The 17,081-nt window shown below is 36.6% G+C and overlaps 1 protein-coding gene across 5 annotated transcripts; it reads right to left on the bottom strand.

Annotated features, from left to right (window-relative positions):
- Nucleotides 1-3,389: 3,389 nt before the first annotated feature.
- LOC123894614 (E3 SUMO-protein ligase SIZ1-like) lies at nt 3,390-15,603 on the bottom strand. Of its 5 annotated transcripts, none has more exons than XM_045944663.1 (18): nt 15,352-15,562; nt 15,184-15,227; nt 15,024-15,104; nt 12,559-12,601; nt 11,156-11,228; nt 10,768-10,930; nt 10,460-10,590; nt 10,308-10,376; nt 9,550-9,637; nt 9,379-9,454; nt 9,205-9,266; nt 8,908-9,015; nt 7,258-7,422; nt 7,054-7,158; nt 6,884-6,964; nt 5,566-6,793; nt 4,118-5,375; nt 3,390-3,893 (listed from the first exon to the last, which is right to left on the bottom strand). In XM_045944663.1, exons 2-17 carry the CDS (start codon nt 15,205-15,207, stop codon nt 4,129-4,131), a joined length of 3,744 nt encoding a protein of 1,247 aa, XP_045800619.1. In that variant the 5' UTR covers nt 15,208-15,227; nt 15,352-15,562; the 3' UTR covers nt 3,390-3,893; nt 4,118-4,128. The 5 variants fall into 5 exon arrangements, with proteins under 5 accessions (XP_045800619.1, XP_045800617.1, XP_045800618.1 ...); XM_045944661.1 differs by having other exon boundaries at nt 3,391-3,893; nt 15,362-15,562; XM_045944664.1 differs by having other exon boundaries at nt 3,468-3,893; nt 15,358-15,562.
- Nucleotides 15,604-17,081: the final 1,478 nt, after the last annotated feature.

Genomic DNA, 17,081 nt, shown 5'->3' with positions numbered 1-17,081 from the left:
ATGATTTGCAAGGTGCAAAAATCATAAGTAAGCTATTCTAATCTCCAAATTTTTTTTTTTCTTTTCCAATTTGATAAGAACAAATTTAAACTTGGGAGATAGAAACAACATTTTTCTTTAAGCTTAGTGGTTTAGGAACGGATAAATCATGCATAGGGTGGCAAGAATAAGGCTCAAGTTACCAAAGAAATTGCCTCATGAGTCATTCATTGCAATCAACTAATTAAAAGAACGCACATAAACCCAAGAGAATGAGAAATGTTGTGGAATCACACATCAAATAAAGCATAGTATTTGGGCTCAAATACTCACGGTTTATGGCCGGATCATCGAGCGGTCAAACATGTGAATGTTCTCTTGTCTTGTCGTTCAATCCATCATATCAAGATCAATTGCACCGCAAATTCAAGATATCAAAAGCCAATATACAACAAAATTTATATCAAACGGTGCATGCATTCATTAAAGGCAAAGTAAAGTGAAAAATACGGGTCCAAGATAAATCCAAACAAATTATTACACGCAACAGGCAGGCAAGCAACATCCAAACAGCAACATAAAATAGTAGTAGGGCAAGGAGAGATAAGTGGGATGGTCCTGATTCATAGTCGGGTCATGAGAGGGTTGGGCCTCAGCTGCCCTAGAGTTATGCACGAAGTCCATACAACCATCATTCGCAGAAAACCTAATACACCGGTAAGTCCTCAAATTGCTCACTTGACGAGCTTGATATTGACGCATTCGGCGTTCCTGCCCAGCCACACACGCCGCTTCCGTCGGATAGCACGGATAGAAAGCGCTCGGCGCCACCATCTGCCTATACTCCATCGCTTGCTTCCACTTTTCAGATTCCTTGTCATAGTAGTTCACCTCCTCAAGATCGAGAACTTCTGATTCAAGAAGGCCCCCAATTCATTAGCTCTATACTGGTACACTGCTGGAGTGATTTACGGTACTTGGAACTCTTGGAATTGCACTCCTGCATTGGGCACACCATCACCCATAGGAGCCCCACTGGTGAACCCATCTATCTCAGCCTCATCATTACCCTCATCATCATCAGTGGACTCCGGATCAGACAAAACCGGACCAACCTTCCACTTGTATAACCAAGCACCAATCAATGCTTTAATAGGATCCAGAAAATCATCACCATCTTCATCTAGACCTGGCACACCTTGGTTCGCACATAAGGCATGAATCAAACTAGCATGACCAAGGCGGCAAACACCCGCCTTATTTTGGGTAATTTCCTTCAAACTTTTGCTCAAAAGCCGCCCTATACAATCTCTTTCCCCTCTGAAATTGCCTTAACCCCCAGAGCATTTTCAATCTGATATTCTGAATGATTGGACACACTATCAAAATTCCTCACGTAAAAACCTGCACATGCTCTAGCAATTGGCTTAAAATTTATCATCTTGATTTTTGTCGGAAAAGAGCCTCCCTTATACTTCAACCACTTAATGTTAGGCCTACAACAATAGTCCCTAACTTCCCTCCTTTGGGGTTCCTTCCAACTCCCCTTCTTAGTTTCCAACAGCAAGTGCTCCAGCTGACATGCCGGAGAGATCTCAGGCTTAAGCAAAGTATTAAGAGCATTAGCAAAAAAATTTACCTTCACACCACTGACCACACTTTCAAACTTGAACGTAACATTACCCGACTGATAAGCATTTGCATAGAACTCCCTAGCCACAATTATGTTGCTCTTCTAGATGATAGAATTGAAGAACACCCACTGCCTTCGATTTAGTTCCCTATAGATTTCAGGGACACTCCTCATAGCATCGTCAAAAGTCTGCTCTTGGTTGAACTTGAAGGAACGAATTTGACGGAACCTCTAACGACCCATAGGACTCAAAAATCTGTTCCCAGCAGCAGCATGCATCGCTTGTGGTACTGGTGGAGGTACTAATGCCTCTTGTGGTGGTTGTCTAGAAGAACCACTAGTTCTAGAAGTAGAACCCTCCTTAGAAGCACCAATCTTCCTCAGAGTTCTCTTTATTTTTTTATTTTTTTTTGTGGTTCCGGTGGAGAGGAAGATGCCACACTCTTTTCCTTCCCTCTATCAGTCATTCTTCTCAACATAATGAATAAAATTTGGTGAAAAAGGGTTAGACTTTTGTGGGTAGAATTGGTGTAAATTGGGGGAATTTTTTTTTATTATTTTTTTGTTGAGAAATATGGAGGAAAGGGAATAGATGAGGAAATGATGGTGATTGATTAGGAGTCAAAGGTAGATTGGAGATGGGTTGGGTGAGAAAGAGAAGTGGGACAGTTTGGAAGTGTAACTGATGGAATGAGGGAAGAGGAGAAAAAAAAAATCAAATTTTGAAAACCCTGCTCACGTTTTCCCACGCATCTGCGTTTCACGCAGAAAAACTCGCGTGTCACACCATCAACTTCAGCCAATCCACACGTGACACGCGTCTCACACAGGCCACGTGTTTCATACATCTTCATACCCTGCGTTCCACGCAGATCACAGAGCCATCCTGCCAAAACTTTTTTAGCTCCCCGAATCGTACCACTTCGACGTGCCTTAACCTGCAAGACAAAAGTACTACCCTCGATAGAGGAGTTCCTCTTGTAAGTTTTATTACAAGTACTACTAACTAGTTCATTTCAAATTCATCATGTACTTAATGGAAAACAATCAATAACAATATCTTATCATGGGATTTAATCTTGTTGGAGAAAGTGTTGTCCTTGTACATTATATTTAGGAGCACCTCGAACAATAGTTTAACTTAAAAGAGGGGCCAACTCACTTTGGTATGATGTATCATGTGTTAAGGTCGTTGGTTGGATTGGTAGGTAGTATGTAAGTTCACTCACTTATAATTGGTACAAGTACAGTTATGTTTCACAATGCTAATACTTGCATTTCACTCCTAAATGCTCCTATCAGCTCCCTTTTTATGACACTATTATTATTACGAGTCATCTATATTAGAAATACTTTTGATTAAATTTCACAATTTTACTAATTGAGTTAAAATTCATGAAAAATAATAACATAATTTCATCTAAAGTAATGTTCATAATTTGGATTAAATTATGTAGTTACATGAAATGAATTCAAAATCTATCTTCTCAAATATATAATGCATAGTATAACGCTAATGGTATACATTTGGATCCCAAAAATGGAATTTCTTAAGTGTGATTTTCACACGAGAGTAAAGTGTGATCTCATACCATTCAAAGTCATCACATATAAACTAGTTATTGGTTTCTCTTGCCTTTTGAAGAGTAAGAGGTCACACTTTATCCTCTCATTCTCATGTGAAAACCCCACACAAAAGGATCCATCCCTTCTGATCCCTTAACCATTTGGTCAAGAATTCGGTCTATGGTCAATGTATATGGAAAAACATATGTTGTAAGAGATCAATCTTTTAAATGAATTAAAATTATCTTGAGTAGTGTCCATAGTTATCTGTTGAGATTCTTTGGTTTACTCAGAAGAGAAAAACTGCTAAGATTTCATTGCCTATCTACACACAATTGCTAAGGAATGAGGAATGAAAGACGCTTTAAATCGGAGACAAAAAAAAACAGTCAATTTTAATGAACGAATGCAACTTTTTATTTTACCACTCCTACCAGACCATTCATCCTAACAATGCTTACAGCACCACATAAACTGGCGTGTGATTCAAATTCGCTGAACAATGATTTCTGAAATCAGGTATATGAAGACAAGAATGTAGAATTTCAATTTCAATTATCTACATTTGCAACTTGGAATTCTCTCTTCCAAAATGTACTTTTGTCACAAGTTTCATTGAAAATCAAGGCTTTAGACTAACTACTTTAGAGGCATCCAGATGGTTAAGGCGGCAGGTTCCAAGAAGAAACTCAGGGAGCTCTTCACATGTGTTTCCCTGAATATATTGCAATTATTACTACATCATCATCATCATCATCATCATCATCATCATCATCATCATCATAATAATAATAATAATAATAATAATAATAACAACAACAACAAGAATAATAATAATAATAATAATAATAATAATAATAATAATAATAATAATAATAATAATAATAATAATAATAATGAACTATTAATTATTGTTGCATTAGAAAAGAAATAACATACCTGTTACAAATTTATCGATTGAGGATCCAAGTTGGTGGCAAGAACAAGTTTGAATATTCGGGATAATCATCCATGTCGCAGAGTTCATCTTCATCTAGGTCATAAAGGCAGTACCTTAATCTGAAATTATCTTTATGGATGATAGAATCGTCCATAAAGACAACAGAATTTCCCTTGGGAAGACCCAATTCTGAAGCATGCGCAGAAAACGAACTTCCATGTCCTATGAACAATATCCTATCCCCTAAATCATTTGAATCCACCCACTTTTTCTCCTCATCACTAAACCTCCTCAATCTCACCCACTTGTTCTCCTTCTCGTCAAGCTGAAATAAGTCAATATGAAAGTAGTCGGGAAATGACTCATTAATGTTTACCAACAACAATTGACCGTCACTCTCCACTAAGAGTTTTCTGGTGGCATCAAGAATTGGTTGAGTCACTGACCGCATGGTCTTCTCCGGTTGAGCCATTAGCTGGAGACTCGACTCCGGTTCAACCAAGGTCGTATGAGATAAGTTAAGTGCGCAAAACCGGCCTTTAAAAACACATGTATCTCCATGGAGAGTTGTCGGGCCGATCACCCACCAACTCTCATCGAGATAACCCAAAACCATCGGATAAGCGACTACATAGGAAAATGACCCTAGTAGTAGAGGGGTTTTCCCATTGCATGTGATAGCATACACAACATCAGGGTCAACGTTTACCGATTCACCGAAATCGGGAGGGGGTGTCACGTCTTCCTCATTAATGTATGAATTTTCTCCTAATTGAATGACGGAAAGATCGTTGAAGTCGAGCACGCGAGAATACTCAAAGAAAGGGAAAAATGAATCAACCCATTCAGTATCTCGGAAGACTTTGATTTTTCCATTTGGGTGTTGAAGAATTCTAATTAACCAAGGACGAAGTGTTTGATCTTGTTGTTCTTGTTGTTGTTGTGGTGGTTTGATGAGAAAGGTACTACATTTGGAGAGATGTCTTGAAAATGGATAGTCTTCCACGTTGGTATCAATGGGACCCTCAAATCTATTCTTAGAATCCGGGTTGACAAAAGGAACCCAACGCAGGAATGGAAATTTGAAGGGTAAAATCTTGGTATGGTGATCTCGGATGGAAGAAGAGCGCCAATTGGAACAAATTGATCGGAAGCGAATGAGATCGATTTCGTTGTCGATGCGTTGCGATATCTTATTCAGAAGATCTGTTGGCAGTTCAGACCAGTCTACCGACACCGTCATGGATGATGCCAACTCTAAAATAAGTCAAGAAAGTCAAAGGAAAAAAAATGACATTAAGAATTACTATACTAGAACATGAATATACTATAATAACTTGCATTCAATAGCTAACATTGCTCTGGTGGACTGCCACCGTCACATAATGAAATTTACAGGAATAACTTGCATTCATAAAAATAGATTTAGATTCAGAAAGTAACAAACCGGTATCAGTTAAAGAATGTGTGGCATCTTTTCTGGATGTAATTTGCGGTCCGGAATTCAAACCATTTGGTGTGGAAGCATCACCATTACTGCCACCAGCCCCACCTCCGAGGCTTAGAGAGACCCAATCCTCTGTACAGACGCCATTCAACACATCTGTGCAGTCTCTTAATTCATGCTGCACAGATGATTCTGCTGGTCTTGTAGGAAGAAAAATCTGAAGTGAGGGATCGTTTCCACCAAATGCCAATGGATTGTTAACCAAGCCACCATTTAAATCAGTGTCAGACTGATCAGTGGATGAATTGGGTGTTAGAGTATTAGATCCCAGAGCAGTGTCCGGAGCCAATTTATAACTATTCAGTGATGAGGAGCAATTAATATCACCATGAGCCAATGCATCAGACACATCCACATCAGAACTGAATAGTTGGAATCCTGAGCTTGCCTGAGTTCTAGAACGCAATGGCCAGAGAGAGGGGACCCCAAAACAAACATCGGGATTATCATAAACTCCCAAGCATGAATTTCTATCAATATTGGGATCTCCACCATATGGATCGGTAATTCCAGGTGGAGGCGCTGAATAAACATCAACTGCATCGCCAGTTTGATTATTGTTGCAACCAACTGTAGGAGATACTAATATATCATCATCTTTAGAATCACTAAGAACAATAGTATCTGCATCAGCCATTGGAGTAGAAGTGTTAGGAATAGTATCTGCATCAGCCATTGGATATCCATAAGTTGAATTAACATTAGTGTGCCACACAGAATCCGCCTCAATCCCATTGGTAGCAGAATAATCTATATGCCCACCACCACTCTGATTTACGCTTGGATCATCACCATCCAATCCGCTTCCAGTGCCACTGCTGCTCATTTGAATAACCACAAGTTCATGATTTCCTAAATTTGCATTCAACCTATTATCAGAAGAGGTGTTTGTTTCAATGGGTTTGCTTGCTTCCCAAACTCCAGTACGATTTTTCCTAATGCCAAGTCTTAAGCCATTAGGACTGTCTGAAACACCTTCCTGTTTGATATTCAAAGTTTCCGCTCTCTTGTCTTCTCCACTAGTAGAAACAGAGAGGAACCCGTCGGGGGAGTGCCATTTAGCAAGATTCCCTAACTCGCGGCATTCACTTTCATTCTTAGCTTTGACACGCCAATAACCATCAGGCTTCACCTCCACCTCTGTAAACTCTTCCCCACAGTTTTTCATCTGTGCCAAAAACCAATTTCAATAATAAGTACCGGTTCATAAGACTCAAATACAAAGGAGAGAAATGAAGGTCAAAGATGAAAACACTACCATAGAAGTGATGCGATTGAAATAAGGATCAATAATGATATCCTCCAATGCATAGTTTTTGAGACATATGGGGCATTGCCACTGCAGAAACGATTAATGCTTCATTTAACACTTATTTTAATACAAAGAAAGGAATAAGATAAAGCATGCACAGTTTCTGAGGATATTACGTTTCTCGAACGTTGATTCATTTCCACAAAAACTTCAAGATCAAAACAAACCATGTGAACACAAGGTTTGAATCTTCCTGCAATCTTCATTCTTGAACCATACATCTAAAAATTTCACAAGAACATAATTTTTTTAAAAACTTCAAGGACTGGTTTGTAAAACTTCATGAATTACTAAAATAATCCAATACATCAAAGCCTTACTGGACAACGAAGGTTGATGCTAAAAGTATCTGAAACCACCTCCACCAAATCACTGTCACTATCAGCTTCATTAGCTGAATTTCCACCCCCAACATGACAACAGACACGTGCAAGAGCAGCTTCAAAACGCTCACCATCAGACTCCTTTGGAATCAAGTTCAGGACCTAGATACCAGAGACTAAATTATTTAATTTTATGACACAGATGGTAAAAATTATAAGTTCAATCAAAACATTGACGCTTTAAAAACTCAAGATACCACCAAAACACATTTCAACAGTACAGACCAAAAAAACACATCTTTATTGAATTAAATTTTTATCTTACTCAAGGATTACATTGTCTAGGTTTGCAGCAACCTTAGTTTTCCCTCATTATTTCTGTTTTCTCCCTAGTGTTTCTACCCGTTTAAGAGGATTACTTATCCTCAACCCCGTGTACATTGTGTTATTTAGGATCAATGCAAACACCTCTCTCCAAGTCAAATGGTTAAGCAAGTTGATGCACTTTGCAAAATCGTGTAGGGTGAAACAAAATTTAGACCACTAACATATGCATAAAAAGGATAGGTAAATAATTATAATAACAGTGTACAATTTTATTTTGCTTTATTTAGAAATACCAAAACTTCATAAAAAAAAAATACTTTGGTATGCCCAAAATGCAGTTTGATGAAAAGATATCATAATAAATCACCCATCCCCTCCTACACCCCAAAAATACCTTAGTAAGATGTATCAAAGAAAAAAGTCACAACAATAAAGCACGCGGTCTGAAAAAAGACCAGACTGGACCAGACGAATAAATTAATGCACAAAATAAAAAATCACCATAGATCTACAACTTAGCAAAAGAGAGCATAACAAGTTCAAAATCGATAGACATATAATATTGACAAATCATAAGGTTCGAAATGACTAAAGATTGAAATATGACGGAACTGAGCTCCCCTCATTAGAGTCAAATATAGGTTTGTAGAGCAAGGTCTCAGCTCATCAAAGTTGAGCCCATCCACCTAAAAAGCTTGTTGGGTTCATTGCAATTTTGCAAAATGAGGCTGTTTATGTTTTTTGGTTTGTGATTTCATTTATGTTGGGAGCTATGGAGATGAGACAATTAATGGACAAAATAAAAATCACGATAGATCCACAACTTAGCAAAAAAAGAGCATAACAAGTTCAAAATCGATAGACATGTAATATTGACAAATCATAAGGTTCGAAATGACTAAAGATTGAAATATGACGGAACTGAGCTCCCCTCATTAGAGTCACATGTAGGTTTGTAGATCAAGGTCTCAGCTAATCAAAGTTGATACCATCCACCTAATAAGCTTGTTTGGTTCATTGCAATTTTGCAAAATGGGGATGTTCAGGTTTTTTGGTTTGTGATTTCATTTATGTTGGGAGCTATGGAGTTGAGACCATGATTAAAACACATGTTCTTCAAATTGACATGGAAAAAGAACCACACAAAACAAGCATTCCAATTTATCAAATTTCTCGGGAATCAGCCTCAGATATCAGAAAGTTCGGACCGATACCATACTGCGCAGATTCTCAACATCAAACTTGACTATTTGGATAAGCCTGTATGAAAGAAACCAACATACATTCAACTTACTAGAGTTAAGGAAGACTGCAGACTACCTGTTGCACGGTGTGCTTTCTAATAATGCGGACCCCTAAACAGAAAATGCGAGTGTCGCACCCCGTCAAACAAATCTTGTTAACTCCTTCTTTTGTATATGGCGTGATCTAACAAAATAGAAAGAAAAAAATATTAAGAAATTGAATAAAACCAAGATAGGCAAAACTTAATATAACACTGCTAAATGACTAGCCAGCTACCCAACATAAATATCTACATTTAAAATACACGATAAATAAGACAACTGAAGAAAGTTCGGAATAGTTATAAATTATAATAAATGACAATAAACTCACAATTGGGCCATCATCATCAAGCAATTGCGAACCAGGTCTATTAATTGCACGAACAGAATAACCTATATGATCATAATCAAATAGAACAAACAATCAATACAACGACAAAATTATGAATTCCAAAAACTGATTTATATTTTACATGAAAATTATGAGCTTATAATAATTACATACCATTGACCAGTAGGTCTGCAGATTGTGGCCATTGCATCCTGAATGGAACTTTGTCGTTCAGAAGCATGCACCAAGCCTACATATGATGTCATTCGGCAAACATCACAAAGTGCTTAATTAGATTAGTAGAAGGTTACACATTTATACTTACACCGAGAACCCAAAACCAACCTGAATTTCAAAGTCTTGTTTTAATAACAAATCCTTGGTTGCTCTTGTAAGTTGAAATGTTTTCTCAACACTCTGCACAGGGTTGGTTCTGAACCATACAAACAGAAATACGGTCAAGCCTTTCAAGTAGAAAACCATTACAAAAAATGGGTTTCAAAAATAGTAAATAATAATATATGCTAATGTATTGTCTCATTATAAATGTCATTTTAGGTCATGCACACTACTTAAGAAAATGATTGTGTTGACTTATGTAGTAAAAAATGTATGAAGATTAAAATACCCATATTAGTTGGACTGATTAAAAGCCGTGGTAGTGGAATAGTTAGATGGATTATTTAATTAAATGAAGGTCTTATTAGAAAAAAGTTTTACACAAATGGTGCATTGTATATTGAAAACGACAAGTATATAGGAAAAAGTTTTTTCTACAAAAGCAACAAGTAATAAGGAAGGGAGGGAGTACGCAGCAGTTAAAGCACGTGTATTTGCATTCACTGTTGGAGTTAGATGAAATGGATAGTAGTCAAGCCAAAATGAAGAATGTGCAAATCTCTACCAATTTAGACAACAAAATATCACCTAGTGTCATATAAGATATGAAGAACATCTTAATCTCTACTGACTAAGTTCAAGCTTAGGCAACAAATATCTTCAAAGGGCATATAAGAAATTACACGAACATATCTTGCTTGAAGACAAATGAAAACAATTACACAACTATATCAGTTTCGACAAAATCAACACAAGGTACTCACCCATCAGTTGGAATATGGGTTGTAATCAACTTCACCGGAAATAAAGGGTGTGTCATTGAAACCGAAAACCTGTAATATAGAGAAAGAGCATGTGGATTAAAGAAAATGATAAATAATAAAATGTAGGAAAATAACAAGGGAACGTGACATACGGGTCTGCACGACTGAGACGGCATATTTCACAGTAAAATTTATCTGGAAGTGGCGGGAGATCTTCAATGGGTTTATCCGGAATAATAACGCAGTTGATATGCTGCGACACAGGGCATTTTGTATCTTCACACTGTAAACAATGCCATAGTTATCAAATATACGCTGTCAGTTGGGTTCTAATTTAAAATCACATGACATCAAGGAAAACCATGGAAATGATCAATGAAATCATACGAGAATGTAAAGATTAAAGAAACATATAATTTTATGGATAATGAGGATAGAGGAAATATGTTGAATATTACACCTTGATCAAAAGATCTGTTTCCAATGAGCTTCCACAGAGACAGCGAACCTTTGTATCTGATTGAAAGGAATCAGCAACTTCACCTTTAATTTTCACATTACTGCTGTCTGAAGCACCGTGCCCCTTTGATGCTGTATCAGTGGCTCCAGATACCTGAAGTTTTCTGGGAAAAAATAAAACACAAAACATCATGAAAGAAAAACTATAAATGAGGGCATTATGGCATATATGCACCAGTATAGTCAACTTAAAGCAAACCTAAAAACAGATAACCAAATCATGTGTTAACTATGAACTTTTCTATAAAACTTCAGGCATGACATTAATCAGAAGCATACCAAAATTAGATGAAGAAAATGGTATCAATAGTGTTGTCTTTGACACTGACCTATATGTTTCGTCCACTAATTTTACCAATTTTTCTTTATCAACGGCATTCTTCTTAGCACTTACTTTGACAACTGCAAAAAAAGTAACAAATTGCTTACTTTACAGGAGAAAAGGGAGGAACATCAGAAACACAACTTCACATATTAAAAACACAAAATTGAATTATTAGAAGCATAAAAGCTAAATATTCCAAATTTCATATTCAATCAAATATGGCATCATAGAATTTTCCACCACTCCTAAAGCAGTGTTTTGAAAGTTAAAACTAGCGGGTCCAACCAGTCCAAGTCTCAAATCAGATTGGAAATGTAACTCAATCGGTATAAACATGTTTGACTCAGCCAGTTTAGAACCGGAGAGCTAACCAGCATTCTCTTTTGATGAAATTTAATTGAAAATAAATAAAAATGATGTGAACGTCTTGCAGACGGTGAGAAACACCGCCAACCCCATGCACTCGGCGAAGCAATGCCGTCACTCCCACCCCCTTTGTCAGCACTTAGCTTGTTGCCTTGTGCATGTTGCCTGATGAGCAAATATCAAGCAAATAACAGAGGAAGCATGGCCTGGAGAGTCAACAGAGGCGGATCTTCCAACTACCATTCACTATGCCTTGAAGCTTGATGATGACAGCTCCCCAAGAAACCGAAGCACTACTTCATTATGGCATAAAGCCTGGGCTGGCCTGATGATGACCTTTCATCATCAATGGTGGATGTCCAAAATTCCACCATATAAATGTGGGAATTGTTATCTGTGGTACCACCATGTCGGGCGGCGTTCCACAAAATTCCTATGGCAGCTGGCATAAAATCCGCCACGCTATTCTATCATGGCGCTACACATTGCTGTTATTTAACAACACCGCCCTTCATTACCTTGTTGCTACATATAACAAAACATACAGGCAAAAGGAGATGTCCAAGTTGGGACACATTAAAAGTTGTAACCTTAAATTTTACTCTTAATTTTAAAGCAAAAGATGTAACATGAAATACTTTAACCTATATGCAGATGAAAACCTTCATATGGTTTGTTGATATTTTTTTAATTTAGGGTTTAGGGTTTTCTTATTTTAACCAAGGAAGATTTACCGATTAGTGTGTGCAAATGAAAGAACTCACTGCATTCCCTAGAATTTTCATCGGAATTTGAACTAAAGAAAATTGATACGCATGCTACAATTTGCAACTTCCAATGATATATTCAAAGATAAATAAAACATTTGTAAAATATGGGTGTTATGAATTTAAATAATAATAACTGCTACGCATATATTGTATAAGCTTTCAGTTTTTCACACTTATCAAATAGACAAAAGTTAGAAAATACAAATAGAGTGATATGAATACTAAAAGTTAAATCATGTGTGTGCCAGGATAAGTGATAATATAACCATACCTTGTTCATCTGAGAGACTAGATAATATCATATCGACAAGATCCTACGGAAAATGGAGTATTGACATTATTACATTGTTCTAAACAATTAAAACAATAACAAGTAATAAATCAATAAACACCATTCAATCGCACTTAAATTTCAAAACCACCCCTTGTTGAAATTAAGTGTAATTCATTGATCCTTGTCTGCTTACTTGTGCAACAAGTAACATAATTAGTTTTTGTGTTTTAAGTGCATTGTAAATAGTTTGTTATGTGTAACTAACTCAATGTAAGTTGGTTAATATGTGTTAGTTGAAAAATCCTAAAATCTAGGGAAGTTAGTTAGTGTGACAGTTGTACCTTGTAGTGCAAGTAACAACTATAAATACTTGTATAATTGATCAAAGTGAATAATGAGAATGAGAGCTTCTTCCCTAATATTCATCCTGCTTAATTCTCTCTAAATTTCCTAATTGAAAGTGTTCAAAAGTGTCCGTTGCAATTTCTGCAAATTCTGCAGAAAACTCTTCCATCTCTACAATAGGCACAAATCGTGCCTATTGCCTGTGTGAGTTCATCTGTGTGTGTGTGATTGATCTGAGTTCCAACATTTGGTATCCAGAGCATCCGGTTTCGATCTTGGAGCGTTTCTTGGAGTGTGTTCAAGATAAGTGTATTCAGAATTGCAAGTGTATGCAAGATGAATCATCCAAATGGTCATTTCCCCATGAATTTACCAATCTTGACCAACAAAAATTATGATAACTGGTGTAAACAGATGAAAGTCGTGTTTTGTGCACAAGATCTGTGGAATCTTGTTACTGTGGGAATGCCATCAATAGGAGCTCGAGCCACAGATGAAGAGAATGAGGCACACAAAGAATTAAAGAAGAAAGATTACAAAGGTTGGTTCATAATCCACCAATGTGTGGATCCTGACAACTTTGAGAAGGTTGTTGATTGTGAGTGAGCAAAAGAAGCCTGGGATATCTTAGCTCAATCATTTGGTGGTGCAGAAAAAGTGAAAGAGGTAAGGCTTCAAACTCACAAAAGACGATTTGATTTGATCCAAATGGAAGAGAATGAGTCTGTAGCTGATTTTTTCACAAAAGTCACAAGACTTGTGAATCAAATCATGGTGTGTGGTGAAGTGATAGAAACAAAATCTGTTGTAGCAAAGATCTTGAGATCTTTGACACCTAAATTTGATTACTTAGTAGCAGCTATAGAAGAATCAAAGAAATTGTCAGAGTTGTCAAAAGAAGAGTTGCTTGGTTCATCAGAGTCTCATGAACAAAGAATGGCAGAAAGAGCTGCAGGCAAGGCTAAAGCAGAAGTAGCACTGCAGGCTCAACCCAACAAAGAAAAGAAGAACAAAGGAAAGTGGAATGGTAACAAAGGAAGAGGTGGTCACAATAATGGAAATAATAAAAACTCTAAGCAAGAAGCTAGTTGTTCAAGCAACAAGCAAGGTGTTGATTGGCTATCACTCAACAGGTGGTTAAAAATTGCTTGATCCATTGACAAAGCAAATTGTAATAAGCAGAGATGTGATAATTGATGAATTGAAAGAATGGGATTGGACTCAAAGTGCTAAGAGAGATTCTGTGAGAATCATGTTTGATGACCAGATAAGTGAAGCTGAACCACAGGATCAGACAAACAATGATAGTGCAAGATTGTAAAGTAACTGCAGATAATCAAGTAAATGATGAAGGTGAGTTAGTTCACTATGCCTTCCTTGCTTACACTGAACCAGTTAGCATGAATGAAGCACTGAGTAATCCAAAATGGATCAATGCCATGAGTGAGGAGCTGAATTCAATAGAAGACAATAATGATACATGTCTGCTTGAGCAACAAGTAACAGAATTAGTTTTTGTGTTTTAAGTGCATTGTAAATAGTTTGTTATGTGTAACTAACTCAATGTAAGTTGGTTAATATGTGTTAGTTGAAAAATCCTAAAATCTAGGGAAATTAGTTAGTGATGACAGTTGTACCTTGTAGTGCAAGTAACAACTATAAATACTTGTATAATTGATCAAAGTGAATAATGAGAATGAGAGCTTCTTCCCTAATATTCATATTGTTTAATTCTCTCTAAATTTCATAATAGGCCCATTCAAAAGTGTCCATTGCAATTTCTGCAGAAAACTCTTCCTTCTCTACAATAGGCCCAAATCGTGCCTATTGCCTGTGTGTGTGTGATTGATCTGAGTTCCAACAAACATTGGAGATGCACGATAAGTAATATTGATTGTAGAAACATGTAGAGGCAACAAATGTGAGTAATAGTAATTTCCAAATGTAATCAATGTCTGGTGTGAAATTTGAATCCTTATATGAGAATATGCTTATTTTATGGGGTCAAGTGCATAGGACCAGTTAATGGAAGCAAATCCAAACTACTCAAAGTTGAAAGCCCTGGACAGAATTTTATGCATAACTAACTCGTTATACAACAGCAACAAAGATCTCACCTGCTTCTTTCCCTTCTTTGAAATCCCTGCCTGAGTAAGCACATGGTTGAGATCTTTTACACGAAAATATGCCAATTTTTCCTACATGAAAAGTCGCTAGATCAGTAAAGTAGGAATAAAGTAGGAAAGCAAACCCTCATGGTTCAATTTAATATCATACCTTGCAGTTAGAAATGAAATCCATTTTGCACAGATCTAACCACACTGCAACAAGCAATCAGTAAAATTCACAAACTATTTATAAAAAAAACAAAGTAGAATTTGATTTCTTAACTAATAGTATATGATTAAGTAGAAAATAAGTAGAAATTATGAAACAAATCGAAACCGTAACGCGCCAAGAAAAGGGGAAAATTGAGTGATGAATTAGGGTTCAGGTTTTGGGAGCTCGCGTAAGCGGAGTCGGTAGTGATCACTGTTACGAAACGCTTTTTGTTGATTTTCAGCAATCGGATTTACAGTATGGATGCCAAAGAGATGAGATAGTGAAAAGAGAAATAATGAAGAGAAAATAAGTAGAATAGAAATTGGATAGAAATATTTTACTTCTTTTATTTACTTTCCTTATAAAAGAAGCTTCTAGACAAGCATTGTGTCTACGTGTCACATCTAAATGAACTTTAATTCCCCAAATTTTTTGAGCAAACAGTCAGTTTGGTCCCTGAAAGTGGCACTCGCTGTCGTAGTAGTCCCTGAATCATCAAAAAACATTTTAAGATCCCTGAATGTAATTTTCGTTAGTCAGAATAGTCCCTGACGTAAATTTTTAGCAAAGAACCGTTTGATGTGCTGACGTGGATGATTTGTTGACTTCATTGACCAATACATGTCACTTTCTTTAAAATTTGATGCCACGTAAGCGGAGACCATATTGAACGCAAAATAGGACAAAAAGAAAGATGAACATTGAGGGACTAAAGTGACTAAAAGAGAAAATCACCCCCAAATATAAAACCCTAAATCAATCTTCATCTTCTTCCTCTTCCCATCTCCATCTTCTTCCTATTCTCATTGAAATTTTATCAATCATAATCTCTCCATAATCATAAAGCAGCCTCTAACATAAATTGAAATTAACTTATTCATCTCAACTTTTTCAAAAACTATCTAACTTCTTCATAAACAACTATAAAGAAGCCTCTAACATAAATTGAAATTGCACTTGTCTTCTCCAGATATGTTCAAACAAATTTGAGTGGATTTTTCGATATTCTTAATTACTAAGGATTTCAAAACCAAATCAAATAGTCAAATAATGTATGTAGATGATTTTGGATTCCCACTTTACCTCCCCCTTTCATCTTTCAAGGTTTTCAAAAATGGTTATAAAGATTATGATTGATAAAACTTCAATGAGAATAAGAAGAACATGGCCATGAGAAGAGGAAGAAGATTTTTTTTTTGGTGAAACAGAAGAGGAAGAAGATTTTGGATTCCCACTTTATATTTGGGGGTGATTTTTTCTTTGTCAATTTAGTCCCTCAATGTTCATCTTCCTTTTTGTTCAATTTTTCCTTCAATATGGTCTCTGCCTACGTGGCATCAAATTTTAAAGAAAAGTGACACGTATTGGTCAACAAAGTCAACAAATTGTCCACGTCAGCACTATCAAACAGTTCTTTGCTAAAACTTGACGTCGGGGACTATTTTGACTAACGGAAGTTACATTCAGGGAATTTTAAATGTTTTTTGATGATTCAGGGACTAATATGACAGCGAGTGCCACTTTCGGGGACCAAAGTGACTGTTTACTCCAAATTTTTTTCTAACATTTCTCATGCTCTACTACATTATTAATTTAACTAATGTGATGTGATGCAACTAAATAAATAAATGTAAATAAAATAAATGAAAGCTTATATTTCACAATTTATTTTGTAATAATTTAGAAGTTATTCATCACTGCTAGGGTTGGGAATAGGCCAGGCGGCCTACAGGGGCCTTCGGCCTGGCCTATATAAGCCTGGCCTGACCTGGTTATTAAAAATGTCAGGCTTAGGCTTTGAAAACGGCATGTTTACATAAATAGGTCAGGCTTAGGCTTCTAAAAAGGCCTAC

Source organism: Trifolium pratense, linkage group LG7 (assembly GCF_020283565.1).
Source record: "Trifolium pratense cultivar HEN17-A07 linkage group LG7, ARS_RC_1.1, whole genome shotgun sequence".
Classification (NCBI taxonomy): Eukaryota; Viridiplantae; Streptophyta; class Magnoliopsida; order Fabales; family Fabaceae; genus Trifolium; species Trifolium pratense.
The sequence above is the reverse complement of the archived record's forward strand: the minus strand, read 5'-3'. Positions and strand labels throughout refer to the sequence as shown.

What these genes read in the sequence shown, in the direction of transcription:
- LOC123894614 (XM_045944662.1), bottom strand. Translation starts at nt 15,207, where the DNA reads ATGGATTTCATTTCTAACTGCAAG. An exon ending in CGTCTCAGTCGTGCAGACCC is followed by an intron (nt 10,377 to 10,459) that starts GTATGTCACGTT and finishes TCTATATTACAG; the next exon opens with GTTTTCGGTTTCAATGACAC. An exon ending in TGAATCAACGTTCGAGAAAC is followed by an intron (nt 6,965 to 7,053) that starts GTAATATCCTCA and finishes TCGTTTCTGCAG; the next exon opens with TGGCAATGCCCCATATGTCT.